Genomic DNA, 23,144 nt, shown 5'->3' on the forward strand with positions numbered 1-23,144 from the left:
TTGAGTTTTTTCAGCTGTTTTTTTTTTTGTCATTTTTTGACATTTTTGCCTTACTATAGCCTTGCCTTTTTGGTCATTTTTTTGACATGCATTATTTTGGTGTTTTTTTGCCGTTTTTGCAACAAAAACTATGCTATGGCGTGTCTCGGCACGCTATTTTATGCTGTTTTTGAGGTGTTGTTTTTAGCTGTTTTTGGGACATGTCATATTTTGACATTTTTGCCTTACTATAGCCTTGCCTTTTTGGTCATTTTTTTTGACATGCATTATTTTGGTGTTTTTGGCCGTTTTTTGCAACAAACTATGCTATGGCGTGTCTCTGCACGCTATTTTATGCTGTTTTGAGGTGTTTTTTTTTAGCTGTTTTTTTGGGACATGTCATATTTTTTTGACATTTTTGCCATACTATAGCCTTGCCTTTTTTTTTGTCATTTTTTTGACATGCATTATTTTGGTGTTTTTTGGCCGTTTTTTTGCAAAAAACTATGCTATGGCGTGTGTCTCGGCACGCTATTTTATGCTGTTTTTGAGGTGTTTTTTCTGTTTTTTTGGACATGTCATATTTTGACATTTTTGCCTTACTATAGCCTTGCCTTTTTGGTCATTTTTTTTGACATGCATTTTTTTGGTGTTTTTGGCCGTTTTTTGCAACAAATTTATGCTATGGCGTGTCTCGGCACGCTATTTTATGCTGTTTTTTGAGGTGTTTTTTAGCTGTTTTTTGGGGACATGTCATTTTTTTGACATTTTTGCCTTTTATAGCCTTGCCTTTTTTGGTCATTTTTTTTTTGACATTTTTTGGTGTTTTTTTGGCCGTTTTTGCAACAAACTATGCTATGGCGTGTCTCTGGCACGCTATTTTATGCTGTTTTTTTGGTGTTTTTTTCAGCTGTTTTTGGGACATGTCATATTTTTGACATTTTTGCCTTACTATAGCCTTGCCTTTTTTTTTTCATTTTTTTTTTTTTTTGCATATTTTTGTGTTTTTGGCCGTTTTTGCAATTTTATGCTATGGCGTGTCTCGCACGCTATTTTATGCTGTTTTTTGAGGTGTTTTCAGCTGTTTTTGGGACATGTCATATTTTGACATTTTTGCCTTACTATAGCCTTGCCTTTTTTTCATTTTTTTTTGACATGCATTATTTTGGTGTTTTTGCCGTTTTTTTGCAACAAACTATGCTATGGCGTGTCTCGGCACGCTATTTTATGCTGTTTTTTGAGGTGTTTTTTCAGCTGTTTTTTGGACATGTCATATTTTGACATTTTTGCCTACTATAGCCTTGCCTTTTTGGTCATTTTTTTGACATGCATTATTTTTTGTTTTTTGGCCGTTTTTGCAACAAAAACTATGCTATGGCGTGTCTCGGCACGCTATTTTATGCTGTTTTTTGAGAGGTGTTTTCAGCTGTTTTTGGGACATGTCATATTTTTTGACATTTTTGCCTTACTATAGCCTTGCCTTTTTTTTTCATTTTTTTTTTTCATGCATTTTTTGTGTTTTTGGCCGTTTTTGCAACAAAAACTATGCTATGGCGTGTCTCGGCACGCTATTTTTGCTGCTGTTTTGAGGTGTTTTTCAGCTGTTTTTGGGACATGTCATTTTTGACATTTTTTGCCTTACTATAGCCTTGCCTTTTTTTGTCATTTTTTTGACATGCATTATTTTGGTGTTTTTTGGCCATTTTTTTTTTTGCAAAAACTATGCTATGGCGTGTCTCGGCACGCTATTTTTATATGCTGTTTTGAGGTGTTTTTTTCAGCTGTTTTTGGGACATGTCATTTTTGACATTTTTGCCTTACTATAGCCTTGCCTTTTTTTTTCATTTTTTTGACATGCATTTTTTGGTGTTTTTTTTGCCATTTTTTTTTTGCAACAAAACTATGCTATGGCGTGTCTCGGCACGCTATTTTATGCTGTTTTTTTGAGAGTGTTTTTCAGCTGTTTTTGGGACATGTCATATTTTTGACATTTTTGCCTTACTATAGCCTTGCCTTTTTCATTCATTTTTTTTTTTTCATGCATTATTTTGGTGTTTTTTTTGGCCGTTTTTGCAACAAAAACTATGCTATGGCGTGTCTTGGCACGCTATTTTTTGCTGTTTTTTTGAGGTGTTTTCAGCTGTTTTTGGGACATGTCATATTTTTTTGACATTTTTGCCTTACTATAGCCTTGCCTTTTTTTTTTGGTCATTTTTTTTTTTGCACATGCATTATTTTGGTGTTTTTTTGGCCATTTTTTTTTGGCAACAAACTTTGCTATGGCGTGTCTCGGCACGCTATTTTATGCTGTTTTGAGGTGTTTTCAGCTGTTTTTGGGACATGTCATATTTTTGACATTTTTTGCCTACTATAGCCTTGCCTTTTTTGGTCATTTTTTTTTCAACATGCATATATTTTGTGTTTTTTGGCCGTTTTTGCAACAAACTATGCTATGGCGTGTCTCGGCACGCTATTTTTTATGCTGTTTTGAGGTGTTTTTTCAGCTGTTTTTTTTGGACATGTCATATTTTGACATTTTTGCCTTACTATAGCCTTGCCTTTTTGGTCATTTTTTTCACATGCATTTTTTGGTGTTTTTTGGCCGTTTTTGCAACAATTTCTATGCTATGGCGTGTCTCGCACGCTATTTTATGCTGTTTTGAGGTGTTTTTTGCTGTTTTTGGGACATGTCATATTTTGACATTTTTGCCTTTTGCCTTACTATAGCCTTGCCTTTCCGGTCATTTTTTTCAACGTGCCATATCATGGTGTTTTTGGCCATTTTTGCAACAAACTATGCTCTGGTGTTTCGAAGCACACTATTTTATACTGTTTTAAGGTGTTTTCAGTTGTTTTTGGGACATGTCATATTTTGACATTTTTGCCTTACTATAGCCTTGCCTTTTTGGTCATTTTTTATGACATACTATATTTTGCGTTTAAAAAAATATATTTTGTATTACAAAGTATACTTTACTGTTCTTTAACACCTATCACATTCTGTAGTATGACTTTTCTAATGACATTCATGGCCTCCTACTTGACGCCTTTTTGATTACTTTCATGACATCTTCCATGACATAGTGTCCTTTGTCTTTTTATCACTTTTAATGTCAGTTCTTCATGACGTACTGTAATATTACTTCCATGACATATTAATTCTATACTATACAATGGCTTTTTAGTAATTTTCTAGTGACATATATACTTTGCCTTTTAAATTACTTTTTTACAACAAATTATAGCATCATATTTTTTAATGTCTTTTCTAATGTGCCCTTCTTCACTTTGGTATGTCATAAAGATTATTTAAAAAGTCAAACTGTAACTTTTTCAAAGAGTTCTGTCATACTCATTTCGCTACTTGTTGGCATTGATTTAATTATTTTTATGACACGATTTTATGTTATTTATTGTATCTGATGTTTTGTCTTTGAACTTTTTTTATGGACCATGAGTCTGGAATAAAGGATTGATTGATTGATTGATTTAGCCATTACATTTTCTTTCTGTTTCACAGGGAAGTACATGGCCAGCTGCTCCTTGTGAATTGCGTAGAGGACCATCGGTGCAGGTTCAGAGGACTTTGCAATTATTCCAGGTCCACAGCCTAACGGATGAGAATTGAGAGACAAATTATGGTCAGACATTAAAACTGAAGGGTGACAGTTCAGCCTCAAAGGATAATGTGCACTTACTTCTGACAGAGTCCTGCTGTTCTAGGACCAAACCGTTTCTTCTTCTTTTCTTCTAATTTAAGTTGCGTGTGTGTTGTACACCCAATCCTGACTTTACCGGGAGGAAAGTTCTTTTTCTATTTTATCTCCTCTGTCCATTGTCTTCTGAGACTACAAACTGAGGTAGAGCTCAGAACTTTTCTTTAATTATAGAGGAAAGGAAAATAAAGTTAGTCTTAAAGTGAGTTGCCATGGAAACTAGGACTTTTTAAATTATGTAAATACTGTATGGAATAAATCTCTGGAGCATCTCAAAAGATCAAATGAGTCAATTGTGAGCAAAGATCTTCACTAAACCTTAGAAAATAAAAATGTTTGTAAATCATCTGTTTGTTTCAAATAGAGGTTTTGTGATGTCGATGTTTGATAAAAATAAATGTGCTCAAACATTTTGGTGTACACCAATTTATTACACATTGTGACCAAGTACAAAATACAGCTGAACTATGCAGTTTATTACAGACCATCATCTGTCTTTAGGATAGTTAAAGTGTAGTCAAGAACGGGTTTAAAAACGCACAAAAATATGGGGTTCAGTATACTTGTAAGAAGAACCAAATCTAGTTCAATAAAAAATAAACCTCCTCCAAAAATCTAAAACAGCCTTACAAAACATTACAAAGTACACACAGAAATTACTTTTTTTTCTCCAAAGCACTTAAAGGCAAATTACCGTGACAGGCACAAGTTACAAAAAGCCTTAAATAACTCAAAGCTCAAGGATTCTCATCGCTACAACAAAATCATCCGAGGGGGAAAAAATAAATCAACCAAATTAATTTCAACACAAAGCTGATGTCAATCAAATCAGAATAGATCATATAAATAGACATTTCTCTTGTGACAGTTTAATAGTGTACTTGGGCGCAGTAACACCACAGTATGAATTTAATTTTACACACTGAACAATTGAGATTGGAAACAAATTTATCACACACGCCAGTCTAATCAATTACACATTAAAGCAGTTTTTACTGATACAATGTGACCGGCCAGGTACAGTGTGAGGAAAGAGATCAGGCAAAGACTGAAGGCCACAGAGCACGCACTTTCTACATCATACAAAGATATATATTTATATTTATATATATAATTTATTATGGACAAACTCCCCAAATAACGCACTGTATATTTCTATCTAATTCAAACAGAACATAAGACTTAAATCTGAGAAACAGCATGAGGTCAAAGTATCTGAAGTCGGGGAGCACGTGCCGGCTCAGATGCCAATGAGAGCCTCTTTCTGTGTGAGAGTTTTGGTTTTATAGGTCCAACGCTCTAACGTATTTTGATTTACCATATCTTCCTTAGATGAAATTTCTAACAACTTTTTTAATGAGCCCAGATTCCAGTTTAGGTTTTAGTATCCAATATTCATTAAATCAATTATTTGAGTTCATTACCAACAGCTACAGATTTGCACAGGAGTCACTGAATTAGGACTATGCATCCGTACAGTACACAGAAGAGCTGTCGCAGGATTGAAGCCATTTGTGGAGAACTATTTACAGGAAGGAGTGGGAGACACAAACTGCTACATTTTTTTTTTAAATACTTGCCTCATGTCATCTGAGCCGAACAGCAAAGAAATCTATTGAGGTAAACAAACCAACATCTTACACAGTCATGGTAACATACTAAGTTTCCTGACTACTGCGAGACTACGAGGCCCTACAGAGCCATGACTGTGGCTAAGCTGGTGGGAACGACTGAGGGAAAGGTCCTTTGGGTCAGTAGGTTGCATGTAGATTTTTTAGTTTTTTTTTTTGTTGTGTGTGTTTGCTGCGAGCTGCAGCAGAGGCAACAAGGAGTGTACACATCTACACCTATTCAATCTTGAAGGTGCTTTGAATGTCTGAGGTTTTGAGACAATACATTCATACTGCGGTAGAGGCACAGCTGAGGGACAGATTGACATCTGTAGTGGTGGTTTTAAAGTTAGCGATCTAAGGCACTCAAATGACACTATGGCACAGCTAGTTAAGATTTAAAAAAGAAGAAGAATCACAAACACCACATACCACCACTCAAAGTTACACATCCAATAAAAAGATACTGCACAAAGTCATTCACAGTTGCAACAAAAACGGGGAAAAAAATCAGACCTGTGTTACACCCCTGTGAGTAAAAAACAAACAAAAAACCCCAAAAAGACAATAACAAAAAAAAACCCTGACGTGAGCTTCCTGAAGGAAAGATCACTGTCCTTATAAACACTAGTGAGGGGAGGACTGACATTGCTACTTTCTTCTCTATGTACATTGCACACACTGACTGCAGAGGGACAAGAAAAAAAGGTGTGCGTCCCAAAAAGCCCCACAAGTCACTTTAGTGTCACCTGTTAAGGCAGAGATGCTGGTCCTTGTGGCTTCCAGTCCGGCCCTGTTCAGTCCGGACTCACATCTCCTGCAGAGGGTGGCTCATTTCAATCCTCTCCCTCTTCACAGCTGGTTCAGTCGGCCCTCTGGACGCATCTGCATCACTGCCCAGGTCACTCATCTCATCAGAGAAGGATGCGTCTAGTGGCACAAGGAGAGAGGGATGTTGGAGTCTAAATAGTTTAGCATCACGGTGACAGTTGACATTAAACTAGTTACCCTATAACCAGAACAGAGAGTGAGGGACAAGAGGATGAAAAGGACAAATACAGCTGGGTTCAAAGCGAAACACAAATCTATCCACACAATATAAAAGGACAAAATAAAGAGTTACACGTAAAGCATCTTAAAATCACTGCCATACCTAACAGATCGATGTGTATCTGTAACTAATCTGTCTCTCAATACTGTCTGACTTCCCCACCCTGTCTGTGGGATGCTGTCTTTAACCCTTTAATGGTCCTTCATTACTTCGTTCTTCATTTGCTTACTTGTTTTGTGTGTGTTTCTTACATACTTCGGACTAGACACACCCTTTAGGCGGGATAGATCACAGTGAGGTTTGTCAGTGTAAAATACTGTGCATTATAGTTTGTTTTATTGAACTATTATTACTAGTGTTATCAGTATTACCCTCGTTTTAACTCCTCCATCAGGTAGAAGGTGTTTTTGAAAAACAGTATTAAGTCATCAGACTTTTTGGGGCTATTCATTTACAACAGTCTGGTCAGTAAGTCAACTTAATCTAAATAAAAAAACATACAGTTGCTCATAAAAACATCATTAAAGACAATTAAAGGATTGAAAATAGGTTCTAAATATATAGTTTAATTTTGAATATGGGCTATGTAATTTCATACAACAACTGAGCAGGACATTTTTTGTCACACAGTACAAAGCAGTTAATTTGCTGGAAACTAATTTTCAGTTACAGATTAAATTTGTGCTTTTTTCTTATAACTCTCGGGCAATAATGCATTCTGTAGCACATATATCAGTATTTATCCTTTGGCTGGACAGACAATGCTTGTTGGAAAGATTCATTAGGAATTAATGTGTGCCACTGACTGGGTAGGGGAGTTAATTGAGAGATTAAAACAAGGTTGATTTTGGGCTTTGTTTTTTTCTCGTCCGTTTTTGTTCCTTCTAGAGACAATGACCAAACTGATGCTTTAGAATCTTTTTCTCTAAAGCTCGAGCCAGTTAGCTCAAACATGAGATGGCTAATATCAAAACTAGCACTGTAAGTAATAAAGGCTTACCTTTTTCCATGAGTGACGGCATCATCGAGGTCAGGTCACTGAACTGTGATTCAGATGAGCGAGCATTAATCAACAAAACAACAATTTCCAACATCACTTTCATCATTGTCATTGAAGTGTTTAGACCAATTTGAGCTCCTTCATACCTCTCCCATGACAGCAATAGGAGTTTCTCCAGTGGCCTGAGCCACGCGGTGTTCCACCAGGTAAAACATGTACTCGTCGTACAACAGACGTATCAGGTGAAAGGAGCCAAAACTGGCGGCACTACGCAGGGTCAGGTCTCTGATCACCATGGAGCTACAGGAAGGAGAGAGGGAAAAAACAGAAAATCGTTAAAATGCTGCGTGCAGTGACTGTAAGGAAACAGTCTTATTGCCCCCCCCATCGTACCTGTAGAAGGACCATTTGAGCAGGAACTGGCGTGCAGCTTTGGGGAAGCTGGGGCTGCCCTGGTGAGGCTTCAGGACCTGAGAGACCACGTTGTCGAGCCAGGTGGCCCACTGGTCCAGAGAGCTCTGCTGCTGTAGGGTGACCTTAAAGTCCTGCTCCAGACGCTGAACCACGCTCTCGTCACACTGACACACCCATGACGCCTGCTCCTGTTAAGACACAACAAACACACCAAACCACATTTAGCAAGCAACCACAACACAGCGAGAGACGGAAAACAGAGAGAGAGTCAACACGAGTCGTGAAGTCTTAAATAAACAGGGCAGCTGTCAGACATGTTTACCTGGACGTTGGCAAAGTCCACCCGGTTAAGGTCAGAGAGCATCTGGTTGATCTGGGAGGTGTTCTGGAGGACGGCGCGGGCCGCCTGGGCCAGGTGGTTCAGACTGGTATAACGTCTCAGTGTCTGGGCAAACGCACTGACCACTGCCACCTACACCCCAGAGACACACAATCAATTATACAGTCTGAAATCTAATGTCACTCAAGGCTTTATTATCTTAGCCAAACTATGTTAGACTCAAATCCAACCAGTTTGTGTTCTACAGCTTTCTGTGCTTAATTTATATATTTATTGTCATATGCACATCAATTATAGAGAAGCAGTCCTTGGCAATAAAAAGCTTAGATCTCAGACTCAGTCCAACAATGCTCATTTAATATGTATGCAGAGAAATTCACAACCTGTACTGCAGTCAGAAATGAACATGGCGTTAATATGATGCTGTATCTTACTGTTCACTTACATAAACATGAAAAATCTTTAATGCACAGATCAAATCATTAGAGGTGGAAGGAACAGTGCAGAGTACCATATGACAGTCATGGCTCGAGATGAGGTGACTTCAGGTACCTTAAAGGCTGAAAGTGTGAGGATGTGATAGATTTAATGATCTGATTTTAAGATTTTCTTGTTACCTTGGTGCGAATAATCTCTTGAGGAAAACTGGTCATGGCGTTCGTCAGCCAGCCCTCCAGACTCTTGGCAAAGTTACGGATGGCCTGAGTGAGCGTGCCTGAAGCAACAGAACAGCCTGGATTACAAACTGACAAAACCATTTAAAGTTTTATTAAACACCTAATCATTTGTGTTCAAACGGGAATTTAATGGCACAGCTGAGACATGAAAATGTCACTGTTGTTACCATGACTTTAATACAGTGGATACATATCTGTTACTGTGCTGCTCAAAAACCCTTTTAACTGCACTAAAGCGAAATAAGATATTGTTATATGCGTAGGCCACCTTGTTATTTTGTGCAGTGACTTCAAATTATGTCAAAGTCTGGGCTCGTGTGCCGACAGGACACTGTTGGCTCACACAGAAAAGGGGAAACCAGACTTGCATTTAACTGTAACAGACCACATTGAACTATGCATAAAGCAATGTAAGTAGATTTTGAAAATGCAGCCAACTGCGAAACAGAAGATTCGAGTAGATCTGGAACAGAACAAATAGCAAAATCCTTTAAATATAATGTTGGATGTGTGTTACTGAGGGTGCAAAGAGGATATACTGAAACAAAGTGACTTAGATTGTGCTGTAATTGTATTACCTCATCAATATGTATTTATTAAAGTGAGGTGATTCAGTGGTGACAATATGCACTATTGTGTCAATACAGAGTATCTTATGAAATCATAATGAATACAAATATCAATAGTACTGACTGGGGACAGGACGCAGCACATCGGGGATGAGGATCTCTACCAGAGCCTGATAGAGGATGTGGTCACAGCTCCTCATCCATAGTCTGACTGGTTCGTATTTACACAGAGCCACCAGCTTCTCTCGGGGGATCACACCCTCCAGGTCATCATCACTATACACACATGGCAGGAAAAAAAATACATGCACGCAAATTACAAATACTGCCTTTTATCAAATAAAACTCGCATGAAAAGGTTAAAGTGTGCAGACTTGACATGCCTTTAAAATAGAAGACTTGATTTAGCTCAGACATAACACTTGACGTAAAACTAAGTAGAAGTTTTCTTTCCAGCATCAGATGTCACTCTGTATATGTGACCTGACCTGTTGGGGATGGTTGTATTTCCGTCACTAGATGGCGGTGTTGAATACCAAAAGGTCTGCCAGAGTTTCTCAATGTAGTGGAACTGAAGGTTCATCACCACATCCAAAGTAGCCTGCAGGAGAGCAGCGAGGGAGGGAAGAGAATGAGGGGGAGGGAGAAGAGAGGGAGGAAGGGGGACAAAACATACAGAGCTGAACCATGGCAACCAGACACACAACAAAGTTTCTACAGGCAGGCAAGCAGCCTCTCGCTCACTCCAGGCCCTCCTGGTTAGACAATGAGCCAGCTCAAACACAGCTCCCTGCACATTAATCATCAGGAGGATCCTACAGGCCACATTTAGGCTTCATCTGGAGTTTTTTTTTGTTAAACTTTATTTCACTCACTAATTTTTTATCTTGGTTTCCTTTACAAAGCAGATAAGTCTTATAGATTTATGCATGCATTTGCCTCCTTTTAGTGGCGACGCGCTGACCTGAACTAACCCATGTGATTTCCTCTTTCCTGTTCATATGTATGAGGCTCTTAGAAAGCAGAGTACTGCACACAAGTGAACACTGCATTAGCACAAAGGAAGCAGTGGCTAGCTTGTGATCTAAAATGATAAACTGCAGTTTGAGCGCTTGGTGTGAGAAAAAGCAGTAATCTGTTTCTAAAAAGAGTTAAAAGATAAACTCTAAACCTCAAGGCACATGTATAAAAGTAAAGCACAAAAAGTTGTTCAGGACATTCAAAGGAGCAAACATCAACCTGACGCAACATGAAACAGAGGTCAAAGTCTTTTGTCTCAAACAGTTGAGTATATCTCTACGTCGAGCGTCTGTTGAGTACGAGCATATGATTCGCACCGTGCCCAGAGATTCTCTTCTTTCTCTATCTGGCAGGACATGCACTTGCCGCTGGATCTTGTTACACAGCAGCGTAGGCTTCAATCACATGATATGTTTTTGCTTCCTCTCCAGCCGTTGCCATGGCAACCTTGTTTACGGTTGCCCCAAGCAACAGGTCAAACACAGAACTCCAAAACAAAAAGGAGAATTCCCCATCCCCTCTAAACAAGAGTGTTTTGCCGCCACAGTTTTGCACCACAGCGGAAAAACAACTTGCCTTGAAAAAAGTGTGGAGGAGAAATAACACATGTTCACGTGCACGGGCTCACACACACAGACAGACGAGCAGCCCGCGGCAGAGATTCACAAATCTTAACCACTCACATTTGTACTCACACGACAACTACTGTGGTTTACGGTGTGATTTATTACCCTAAAAGTTTTATTAAACACCCAATTATTTCTGTTTAAAAATTAATTTAATGGCACGACTGATAACCTAAATATCTGGCTGCTACCATGACATAATAAATACATGTCTGACAGTGGATAAAGTCCATTTACAGGCCTGTTCAAAACTCCTTTAACTAAATGAAAGTAAAATAAGATGTTTTTTGTTGTTGTTTTTTTTTTAAATTCTGAAGCCAAGTTGTTTTTATTTGTGCAGTAACTTTAAATTCTATTAATAAAAGTCTTAGCTAATGTGTTAACAGGTCACTGTTGGCTCAGAAAAAAAGAGAAAAAAAGTGAAATGCATAAAAATTAAACACACAGGCAATGCGAGCTGTGAGAGTGACAGAAATGCGCTGGCAGACAAAGACAGGAGCCCATGTGCCTGTCCACAGACAAGGCAACACAAAGGCCCAAGGGGAGGCCACCACAAAGACACCAAGATGTCCACCCAGCGCGCTGAAAGGTTAATTGGCATGTCTTGAAAGCTGCACAGAGATGAAAAGACGGCTGGAACAAAAGGAGTGTGGTGAGGCTGGACATGGGGAGGGCAGGGATAATATGATAAAGCCAGAGCTTCGCTGCTTTAATCACACCCTCTCTCCAGCCTGTAAAGCCCCCAAATTTTAATGTTCAATATTATTTCCACTCTTCTCAATGCCAATCCGTTTCATCCTGGAGGGTTTTTCTTCTGCCTACTCAAATTCATTGTCCCACCAAGAGACTATAAATTATGCCCTGCAGCCTGTGAAATGTCATTATGCAATACGCTATTTCTTCACAGCTCTTTCTTCAGAGCTCTTTCTTCATACATTTTCCCATTACATTTTTTCATAAACATTTTAGTGGCGGCAGGACACCTGTTGACTGCTGTAGTTTGCTTTTTGTTTTTGCCTCCTGTTTGGGGATATGGATCTGCCCTTGTTAAAACCAGGTCGCCATGATGAAGCAAGAATTATTCTAGATGCTTCTTATAGTCTAGAAATCCCACTTAAAAGTCAAAAACCATTATGTTTTAATCTGTTGTTGATGAGAAGTACTAACCTTACTCAGGTAAAGTCAGGTAAACACCTCCACCAGCCACCATCAGAGCTCTGACAATAACGATAATAAAGTGTCTGTGGCACTCAGCGCCAAACCCAAATGTCTCTACTATTGTTGTCAAAAATATCAATTTACCTTTATGTGTTGATTCTAAATATCCGAAACGTTTCAATACTCATTTTCTTCAGTAACGAGTCATTTGTCTCATTAGTTTTGGTTGCGAATGGGATTTTGCAGCACAGTTTTGTTATTTCCTCAAGAAGAATACTGTTTTTTTTGTAAACTGTTCTGATTATTGCTAATGGATACTACAGTCCTGTACTAAGTCCATTCTTAACCAAGAAAATAAAAGGTGTTGTTTTCATCTAATAGCCTAGTTATATTTATCTTTTAAGAAAAATAATAAATTGAATGCCCTCAATGTTGTTTTTCCCCATGGTATCCAAAATCAATATTTTTGCAGGTATATATCGAAGTTTGATTGTGAAAAAAATAGTCCATAAATCTTTAAAAATGGATCACAAATATAGTTAGGTTTGTTTGAAAGGTACAGCTCTTTTTATTACAGCTGGGCACTGTTTTGTTTGAGCAAATGAAACTCAAAGTAAACTCTGTATTTTTGGGGTACTGTTTTCAGAAATGGATTAATACACATTTGGTGGTCTTTTAAGTACAGCAGCAAGACAGTCTTTGTGGGATCAACTCAGAATTACAAACAGTGCAGGTGATCTGATTAATTAAGGAACATGTTCTATGTGAGACGGACTTAACTCAGCTCCCACTAGAGCAACAAAAGGCTTTAACAGTATTTTTCACATGTTCAGAGGAACTCTGAAAGACCTGTAAACAGACTGAGATGTGTGAAGTTCCCCTTTAAAGCGTTTCCATTTATATTCACATCATATAGCCTCAGTTACAAACATATTCATAGAGCTGTACCTCGCAGTGATCTCTGTAGAGTGTCTGCAGCTTCTTGATATCATTCATGTTGATGCGCTCTGGCAGAGGCTGGGTGCCCAGGTCGGGATTGGGAAATTGAGGCAAGGTGTGGGATGTATCTGCATTAAAGAAAAAAAAAAAGTAGACAGGTGTCACTCATTTCACTCATACTGACACACAAAGAAAGACCTATTAAATCGGTATGAGCAGATCATGAAGTGTCAACACAGAAATGCATATCCTATCACTGTCTCAACAAACAAGATGCCTGGCTGTTAATTTTATCAGGGTGACAGTTATTACATGTGTTTATAATTAATGTTTGAGAAAAGTCAACATGTGGGCGGTAGCGGTGCCACATATGACTCCACTTTCACTGATTTAATTGAAGCCAAAAAAAACGAAGATAGGATCAGAAAATAATCAGAAAAAAAAACAAGTGAAAAGGCTTCCCTAATTTTCAGCATCAATCATCTGTGGACAACCAGTTGTCGTGGCAACCATCTAGCTCCTATCCTTACCTATGTACTGCTGGTGGTGTTGGCTCTGAGCGGCCACAGACTGCTCTGGTGTGCTGTTACAGTGCTGAGAGCTCCCACACAGGCTGTCAGACATACCGTCCACCTTCTGAAGAGGTTTGAACCTACACACACAGTAGAAAACATGTATGACAGACACACTACACAGAATACTGAAGAGTAACTTAAGACCAGGCAAAAAGCAGTTTTCCACTGCTCTCTCTGATTCAGAGTTTCAAGTGTGTTTCACCTCTGAGACAACATGAGCTCAGAAGTGTGCTCAGTTGAACCTGTAGCCACACCTAACTGTGATGATATGATGCACTGACAAACACTGGGGTACACATCTACATCACTGCAGCGAGGCGTGAGGCTAAACCCCTGACATAAGCAAAAACAGATTTCGAAGTTACTCTTACAGCATACATTGATTTTTTTTGTACAAATGCACTAGAGCAATGCAACCATTTCTCTAGTACATTTTTTGCCCTGTTCTAGCATTCAAAGAAGATGGGTGAGTAAAAACATAGGCAACCATGCAGGAAAAAATGAAAAGGGCAAATAACATTCAGAGGATACAGATTAAGATAAAATCTGCAAGCAAAAGCATTTGGCAATGACTGTGAGACAGTTGTGACAAGGTAAATGTCATCAAAAGTGAAATTGTGTGACCTTCATTTAAAAAATACCTAAAAACAAATCGTGCCATGGGACAAAATTACCAACAAAATGGCAAAGGATAAATGGAAAATTGCTTAAAGTTGGGAGAGATGCAACGGACAGCAAGACAGCAAAAAATAAAAACAGACAGGGAGAGAGTGCTGACCTCTGTTTCTGGTGGACAGGCTGCTGCCTCATGGCCATGTACTGGGTGTCTTCCTGCAGCCGGTTCAGTGGTGAGTCTGGCTTCACCCGGATACCATAGTAATGATACTTAGAGTTGCCTCTGGTAGATTCATGAGAGAAAAGCCAGAAACCAGTGAGGAAGAGAAGCCTTGTCATCAGTCTAATCACTATCATTATCCTCTTCCATCAGCGAGTCTCCAATGCCTATAAGCATCATCGTACCCATCACATCTATAACGATTACATGATTACTGTTATCAGAACCGTCAGCATCAGCAGCAACCTCTTCCTGTTTGTACCTGGTGCCCAGGCGGCGGGTCCTCAGGCCCATGAAGACTGAGCGGATGAGCTTGCCGAAGGAGGCTGCGTTGACCGGATCCAGCTTCTGTTCCTGACAGTGCCGTAAATAATGGTTGTACAGGGAGCACCGGGGCAGGCTCACTCCCTCCGCTGTCTCGTAGTTGTCCAGCAGCCACTGCAGCTAAAAAACACACACAACAGGACATCATTGCAAGATGAGCGAGCCCCAGTTGATAAATTCTGTGATAGTCACCTGGCCGGAAATAAACAGGAGCTATGCATCTTATCATCACATCAAAAGACAAAATAACGCACACACTCCTACACGCACGCACACTCCTACACACACATATCAGATGATGACCTGTTTTAGGAGGTTAAACACCTGAGAGATCACTGCACTCCCGCTGTAGCTTCCTTTAGGCCTTCATATTCTTGACTTAAGCAGTAAGTGACTTCAGCATAAGGAATGGCTGATTGAGTGAACACTCAAACATCTGAAGTGCCATTTATTCTATCACACAAATGTCCAAGAATGTTAATATTAGGGGGGGCAAAGCAATACCTCTGTCTAGAGCAGCACAATCATAAAGAATTTGCATAAAAAGCTCAAATTCTAAATTTGCAAATCATATGTAAAGCCAATACTTCAGACACTTTTCACACAAATGATGTGGCGACTGTGACATCACAGCTGAGGTTAAGAGCTGGAATGTAGGACAAAGAATCTAAAATACAAATTTCTCATGTGAGTAATAGTCTGGATGGAAATACTTAATGAATCTTATTTAAATTTAAATTGCATGACAGCCTCCCAACAAAGAGAAAAGGTTATATTGCAATAAGCTTTTGTGACACAGAGTGCATGTCTTGGTGTGCTTAGGAGTGAAATCAACAGAAATAAATCAATTTAAGTCCATGCAGAGTACTAAGAAATACATACAAGATGCATTATGAAGCAAAAAAGTGATAGCAAATGCTAGGAAAAGTTAGGATCACAGATGAAAACCAATTGAGCCATTATGCGTGTCAGTGGGACAGTGCAAAGTAAATTAAGCTTGCGGTGGGTAGTGTGTTAAATTTTGCAGAACATAAGTTGAACACACTGCCTGAAGGTTCAGGTATTGCTTTATGTTTTTTTTTTTTTTTTTGCTTCCATTTTCTGTCATGTCCTTTTCAAAAGAAGTTCCTGGATGACTTACATGGCTGTTGAGCAGGCTGCTTTTGTGACTTGCAATTCCTTCAGACTTTTGGAGGTTTTCAATCGCCATTTCAAGCTAAAGAAAGAAGCATGCAAAAAAAGGGAAAAAAAGTAGACACAGAAGAGGGAGGAGGCAGGAGAGTGAGAGATAGAAAAATAATAGACAGAAATAAGCAGGGGTATATGAAGAAAAAAAACACACACAAAAAAAACAGATAAAGGAAATAAGACTGTTAGCGAGCAGCCAGATCTCTGCATTTCCATTAAAATCAGTCAGTGTTGTGGCCAAAGCCATTATTGGCTGACAAAGGCATGCAAATCAAGGGACTCATTGGGTTAAGCTGCTCAGTGAAGGTTTGTGGTCAGACACTCTAATGTATGCAAATAGGAACCACAAACAGGGGCACAGGTCACGTCAAGTTTGAGGACAATAGGTCAACAAGGCCTAACCCAACCCCGCTCCACCCCCAGCAACAATGGAACTTAGAAATATTATTCGAAAAAGTAAAACTCACAGAGTGAGTTGTAACTACAACAGAAAGACGACTGTCATGGTATTATATACACTGGCATATTATTCTGTCTTTGGACAACAACAAAAAATGGAGTCCAACTGGCGGGCAAAGTGAATGACAAAACCAGGGACATTGTTGAGCCATAGAAGAAAATCAAGTCAAAAAGAAAAGATATGTGGTATTGCAGCCAAACTGGAGACACAGAAGAAAAGGAAAAAGAAGCAGGCAGCGTTCCAAGCCTTAAGAAGGCTCCAGAGGGCTCATGGCCAAATGGTAATGAGCCCCAGGGGTTGCTTTGTTTCGCAGGGCGCTCAAGTGCCTGTGAAAACCTCTGAAACAAGGCAGTGCTGAATTATTTAAGCCAGTGTCCCTATTCTACAGGCTCTCTGCCCTGCACTGCTCTGCTCTGCTCTCTGCATGTTACTGCAGAGCCAGGAGGCCCCAACTCAGGTTGCTGTAAACCCTGTGTGTCTCTCCCTGCCTTTCAAGCTTGTGCGGGAGCCTGGCCAGATTGGACACAGGCTCAGGTAGCAGCGATGACAGTTAGCACCAGTGTGCATCTCCAAACACCACGTTAGTGGGGTTCTCTGCTCAGTAAGCCATGGTGTACTTGGAGTTAGTAGTAACAACTTATTTACATACTTTTAAAGAATAAAAATTAGACAATGGCCACATAGCAGATGAGAAAAGTATATTTGCTCAGTCATTCAATCTCATTGAGTGTAAACCTCTAAATGACAGTTTATTTATTGTTTTACCAGCACATTAATCCTATTATATTGGGAAAAAATGTGCTTCAGAGTATTACAGAAACACTGGTATGGGTTTTGCTCACCATAGCTGAGGAGGAGCGTGACGAGTGTGATATGTGGTTGCGGCTTCCCTCCATACTGCCTCCATGAATCAGGTAGGTGCTTCCGCTTGAAATGATGTGACTGCTGCCCACGTCCATAGCGATGCCCACCATGCCATGAGGGGGCACCCCACCACTGGCAGAAGAGACCACTGTGGTGACATGAGCTCCACCGGCCTGCGAGTCAAAGTAGGTTCCCCCACTGCTCTGGCCGTACAACTGAGCCTCAGGGTTGTAGGAGTAGGCTGTTCGACTGGGAGGAGATCATTGGAATTAGAAATAAGTAAATGAGTGATGCTTAAAAAAAGTACATTTCATGGCAATCAATGAATTTCAGGATGATGAGGGCCATTTACAATCTTTTTCACTTCTTTGTGCAAGGGCACAGGATTTCAGTACTGTTTATACATGTAGATAATCAGTAAAACCTTTTCAAGATAATTTTTAACTAGATTTAAATTTCTCTAATAATGATTTCTTATTCAACCACTGCAGATATGACTAAAAGTAAGTGGGGCTGCACCTGACAATTATTTTAATTCATCAGTGTTACCCCAAACCCAAAATGTCATCCTCAAATGTCTACTTTTGTCCACAACCCAAAGATATTATGGTTACTTTCATATAAGACTTAAGAAATCGGAAAATAACTCACATTTAAGAAGCTGGAATCATTAAATTTTGACCTTTTGTCGTACGTCAGTTCAGTTAATCTACATTTAACATACAGTTAAATGCAAGTATTTAGTTCGCTTTAACGTCGGCTTTACGGAGCTGGCATGAGCTACCCCCGTTGTTGCTGTCCAGCTCAAAAAGTCAGGTAAACAACACCGCCAGTCACCTTCAGAGCTCCGCCAAAAACGATGGGATTTTGTTATTGTGGCGGAACCCGGCCCGACACTGTAACAGTTAATATTGTGTTTTACTCACACGGCTGATTCCCTAATAAACCGATGAACTGGTCCTCTGTTTCCTCCGTCCAAAACTACATACACACCGGCGAATGGCTGGCTAGTTTGCTAGCTAGCTAACTATACCAGGCTCTTATGCTAATGTTGAAGTGGTTACAGAAAAAGAGCCGACAAAAGTTGTCACCCATCTGATAGCAGTTTACTTTCCAACGCTGTGACAACAGTGTCGATGAAGCATCAAGTTGTGAATTTGGGCGATGACAGCTGGCTATTCTCTGGCTAGCTTGCTACTATTGCCATCACGGTAGACCGAAAATGAGGAATATAGTACTGTCAGCGACCACTGCTCAGCGCTAAAAAAAATCGAAAAAGCAACGGCCAATGGGGAAGCACCAACTTTGACGTCATCGATCACTCCGACCAATAGAGATAGAGGGAGGTGCCAAAGGTAACAGTGGTGAAACCGAAACGCCAACAACGTGTCTATAGCTAGCTAAAAAACAGTACATATCAGAATGTCAAAGATTTACTTCAGCACTTTATGGCTACCAGACAGGAAACATTACATTGCCAAACTGATTATTGTCAGTAATTCTCAGTCCCCCTTCTCCTTACTTTGCTTATTTTGGATAAATTAGCCCACTTTACAGTCAGGAGTACCATACTTTGGTATTTACTATATGTATATGTTACTATTTTTATATTTATTTTAATCGAATCATCTGTAAGATCATCATTTAAGCTAAAAAATACAAAAGATACATACAGCTTAGTTAGCTGCAACTTCCATAGTTTGTAGGCCAAATTAACAAAATGCTTGAACGTCAGCATTTTGAGTGTCACGATCTCCTAGTTTTCCCACATTTTCCTGCTGATGTCGCACTTTGTTAGTAGTGCATCCTGACAAAAATCAACTTTTAGATATTTTTGTGTTTGCTGTCAGACATTACTGACACAGTTACTATTGTGCAATACAAAGTCAAGGGAGAGCGATGAATTGCATGATTTATAAAAAATAATCATTTGAGAGCTCTACTTTTTAGCAATTAATACCCCATACATTCAAATGTAAGATTATTTAATGACTTTTAAAGCATAATTTTTATAAAACTGATTGAATTTAAGACATTTGAAAACTTTTGAAGGGCCCTACAGACACCCTGATAATCTTTACACAGACAGCAATCTAACTGATGGCAAATATTTAGCTATGCTGAAGTCAAAATTAAGCATCAAAGTATGTGAAAAAAAATCATGTTTGCTTCAATTAGCTTTAATGGCGTTTTGATTAGAGCCACCTGTAAAGCACTTGAATTCTCAAATGATGAGAAAAGTGGTCTGGAAAGTCTTATTTGTCATTATTCTTTTATCCAGCACCTATTGATTTATAGTTCAAGATTTATTCTGCATTTGGACAGAAGCCAGATATAATGCACTGTGTCATGTCTGTTTAATTGAAAAAACAAAGATGTCTTACATTCTTACATGGACACAGTGGTGATATTTAATTATGGCAAACATTCTGACATGTTTAAATCCAAAGTATTTTTAAACACTGTTATATATTTCAATACAATCTGACACTTTACTGAGTTGAATTAAACTTTATTTCAAAGTGTACTTGAACTATATGATAATTAATATGTATTGTGTTCCTTAATTATAATTGTGGAGTAATGTAACATTGCTTACATAGTTCCATTGGTGTATACAGTCTCTCCACTTTCTCCTACATATTGGACCTGGGATGGGTAAACATGCTGCACCTGCTGCACCTACAAGTGAGACAACAGGAAATCAAAACAGGAAAAAGGAACATATTTGTTTAGGCCTCCGTATTTGTACAGATTAAAGTCTACAATTAAACTGTAACTGACTCTTTTTAATCATACATGTTCTGCTTAGAATTAAAATATTTGCTTCTAGGTGTAGGCATTGGTACACATATACAGTGTGTACATAAAGTGCAGTGAAAAAGTCTGTCTACCCCTTGGTTCTGCATTTCTATATGTGCAACACAGAAGACTCAACAATATCAATTTTGTAACATTACAAATACTACCTAAAAAATTTAGACCTACCAAGGTAATTTATGTATGTTTATCTAAATAAGTATGCTTTCTGAAAAATGCTGGTTGTGAAAAGAAGCTATAAAGTTGATTAAATTGTACTTTCTTTTTTTTTTTTTTACTGTAATTTAAAAAAAAGATGGTAAAATCGTAACTGATTTGATTTCAATTTAAAACTGATTACGACATACATGTGGTTTAATAAAGACAAGCTTGATTTGTCAGACATCACAACTGAAAATGAATGATATAATGACGAATAAGAACTGTGAAAAGCAGGTTATAAACTGTCCATCTGCTATTGGCTGATCTTGATGCATGTGACATCACTCAGAAATATAAGGCTGGTACCTAAGATGAGCGTATAGCAGACAGTCCATTCCTGTTTTTCTAGACAGCACACAGATTTTTTTGTTGGGGTTTGGTTCAAGCACCTTGGAATCACCTGTCTTTGCAGCAATTATGCCCATTGTTGTAGTGGTAGTTGATGAGGTGGGTACTTGGTAGATGGTTAAGTTACTGAGGAGGAAGTGGGTATACGTTCTCATATATATATTCCTATGGCCTTTTGGCTTATAGGTGGGAATACTGTAAATGGCCAGAAGCAAAGGTGGGTGCACCCCATATACCTACATATACCCTCCACTACACAACTGATTATACCCTGAGAAGACTTTTTGCCATAAACATCATCAGGAAAAAAGCTATAAAGCTAAGAGAAATCTCTTAACATGTCATACATCTACAAATTACCCTTTTAATTATATATACAAATTATTTTCATTTTATTTATGTATGCGGACAATGGACCAGGCTCAGCCAGAGAAAGACACTTTCGCACACCCATAAGGAGCACAGGAAGCAGGAGAAACATTTTGGCATATGCTCAGTATGAGCAGTAGGGCTGCCACCATGTTTGGGAACTTCATTTAGCGTTAAACACAAACATGGTGTGGTTACTGTTTAACTTGTTTACTAAAGCCAAATCTACAACTCCCCAGTTTCACTTATTATTTAACCTCAATGTAAATTCTGACCTGAATGAGACATAAAAAGTTGATCAAATATTTGTGAGTGACACAAATACGTGCTGGTAAAACAGGCAATATGCTTATTTAATCTTCTTGTTACTGTTATTGTAAAAAACAATAAAACAAAAAAACAGCATAGGTCTCCAGCTCAGTCACAAAGGTCAAAATAGGTTAATCTTTTTTAAAAAGAAAAAGAAAAAAAGGAAGAAGTCAAATGCCAAGGGATGTACAAGTATTTTCACAGCACTGTAGAAGTATGTACAGCACTGTGTACCTGCTGAGGGACCTGTTGAACCCTGGGTACTGAAAGCTGCTGTACTTGTCCTCCCTTCTGAGCTGAGCCTGTGGCTTGAACCAGCACCCTCTGTGTGGATACAAGACATAACTCAATTACATAGGTATGCACGTACAATCACACACGTACAGACTTAACTGTAAACATATGACAGCCGACACAAGATGGAAAAACATTTTAACAAATCCCCCTTCTCAGGACTTTTTTTCTGATTGATGCTCATGTAACAAACATAAGTGACAGTACACACCTCCCTCTGGCAGCCACACATCCTTGAGTGTCAGCGCATGATATGTATAGAGCAACATTGCTTTGTCTCAGTGTACTCCTCTGTGTAGTTTCTTCTCAGACACCATGCACCAGTCTTGACAGACATTCCCCATAGAGTGCCTCAGGAATTATGTTTTTCTGTCAGCTAACTCAGAAGCGAACATTGCCCTGGTTCCCTTGTCAAAAGCCTATGAGATTCTTCCATTGGATTTTCGATTATTGCAAAAAATAAGCTCTGTGGTATACAAACGTTTTTGATACTCATGTTTTCTTCAGCAAGATAATATTTCACAGACCATTTTCAGGATTTTAGAGACCTAAATGTAACTGTCAAGTAAAAAGCTGATGTAAGACTAAAAGGAACCACTCTATGGTCGCGTCACCACCGTTACGAGGCTGTAAAGCTGTGTGTGATGCAGTTCAGTGTGATGACATTCTGTAGTTTCATTTAGGCACTTGTTAGCATGTGTCTTTCTCAGGGCTTCAAAGATTGAGAGTGGGGTATTTAGTGAAGAATTTCAGACTTCAGAACAAAACTTAAAAGTAGGTCTCTTAAACTTGTGTTAACCAAAGACCTTATTTAAGGCGTCTAACCAAAAACCCATTCGAAAACCCCATTGACTTTGAGACGAGGGAACTGGAGGTGCTGAAATGTTAACGGATTTCTTTTTTACTGGGGTTCTCTATATGTCCTATCACCAAAGTAGCAGCAGAGCAGAGGAAGTACCCTACCTGCTGGGAGGCTGGGACGGGCTGTACAACAGGGGCCTGAGCTGAAGATGACGTCCGCAGCGGTGCAACGCTGGTCGTGGTGTCTGACCCTCCCTCGGAGCTCTGCATGCTGGGTTGCAGGGGGAGACATGAAGACGTGGAAAAAGACATGAGTTGGGCAGGATTCAATACCAGACTAAATAAATACTCTTACAGGTAATACTAAAACTTAAAAGAAAAGAATGAAAGCATTTCAAGTCTATACACATGGACAATCATACTAAATAAATGCGCCTCCACCCCTTCTCGCTCAGTGCCACCAGGGCATTCATTGTGCCCCAGGGGGTTTCTAGCTTTACCAAGTCAAGCTGAGTCAGTGAAGCGCTCCAGAGGCTGCCCACCTTTGGCCTTAATCACTGGGAAAATAAGCAGCCCAACAGTATTACACAGACACTCCTGGTCCTGCTGACAGATCAGACCCAGGTGGAAAAGTTACAGTACAGGAGTTCAAGTTAC

General features: G+C 39.2%; 2 protein-coding genes across 7 annotated transcripts in view; one reads left to right on the top strand and one right to left on the bottom strand.

The window, feature by feature from the left end:
• The window catches only part of fcho1 (FCH and mu domain containing endocytic adaptor 1), a 101,265-nt gene extending 97,160 nt beyond the window's left edge, over positions 1 to 4,105 (top strand). The window contains exon 27 of the mRNA XM_042514874.1: positions 3,500 to 4,105. Within this exon, the coding sequence (XP_042370808.1) occupies positions 3,500 to 3,528 (29 nt within the window). The 3' untranslated portion in view covers positions 3,529 to 4,105. The remainder of the gene's footprint in view (positions 1 to 3,499) is intronic.
• rfx2 (regulatory factor X, 2 (influences HLA class II expression)) overlaps positions 4,106 to 23,144 on the bottom strand; it is a 30,805-nt gene continuing 11,766 nt past the window's right edge. For 3 of the 6 annotated variants that reach the window (XM_042514897.1, XM_042514904.1, XM_042514883.1), the window contains exons 2-18: positions 22,650 to 22,758; positions 21,627 to 21,716; positions 19,945 to 20,027; positions 17,324 to 17,594; positions 15,975 to 16,049; positions 14,772 to 14,953; positions 14,453 to 14,572; positions 13,630 to 13,751; positions 13,109 to 13,227; positions 9,845 to 9,957; positions 9,481 to 9,632; positions 8,728 to 8,825; positions 8,093 to 8,242; positions 7,750 to 7,958; positions 7,503 to 7,656; positions 7,357 to 7,399; positions 4,106 to 6,235 (exon numbers count right to left, since the gene is read on the bottom strand). In XM_042514897.1, coding sequence (XP_042370831.1) covers positions 6,114 to 6,235; positions 7,357 to 7,399; positions 7,503 to 7,656; positions 7,750 to 7,958; positions 8,093 to 8,242; positions 8,728 to 8,825; positions 9,481 to 9,632; positions 9,845 to 9,957; positions 13,109 to 13,227; positions 13,630 to 13,751; positions 14,453 to 14,572; positions 14,772 to 14,953; positions 15,975 to 16,049; positions 17,324 to 17,594; positions 19,945 to 20,027; positions 21,627 to 21,716; positions 22,650 to 22,757 — 2,211 coding nt within the window. In that variant the 5' untranslated portion in view covers position 22,758 and the 3' untranslated portion in view covers positions 4,106 to 6,113. Of the gene's footprint in view, positions 6,236 to 7,356; positions 7,400 to 7,502; positions 7,657 to 7,749; positions 7,959 to 8,092; positions 8,243 to 8,727; positions 8,826 to 9,480; positions 9,633 to 9,844; positions 9,958 to 13,108; positions 13,228 to 13,629; positions 13,752 to 14,452; positions 14,573 to 14,771; positions 14,954 to 15,974; positions 16,050 to 17,323; positions 17,595 to 19,944; positions 20,028 to 21,626; positions 21,717 to 22,649; positions 22,759 to 23,029; positions 23,111 to 23,144 lie in introns of those variants that run through there. The other 3 variants (XM_042514909.1, XM_042514915.1, XM_042514890.1) reach the window with 3 other exon arrangements.

The sequence above is a fragment of the Plectropomus leopardus genome, chromosome 3 (assembly GCF_008729295.1).
Source record: "Plectropomus leopardus isolate mb chromosome 3, YSFRI_Pleo_2.0, whole genome shotgun sequence".
NCBI classification, from domain to species: Eukaryota; Metazoa; Chordata; class Actinopteri; order Perciformes; family Serranidae; genus Plectropomus; species Plectropomus leopardus.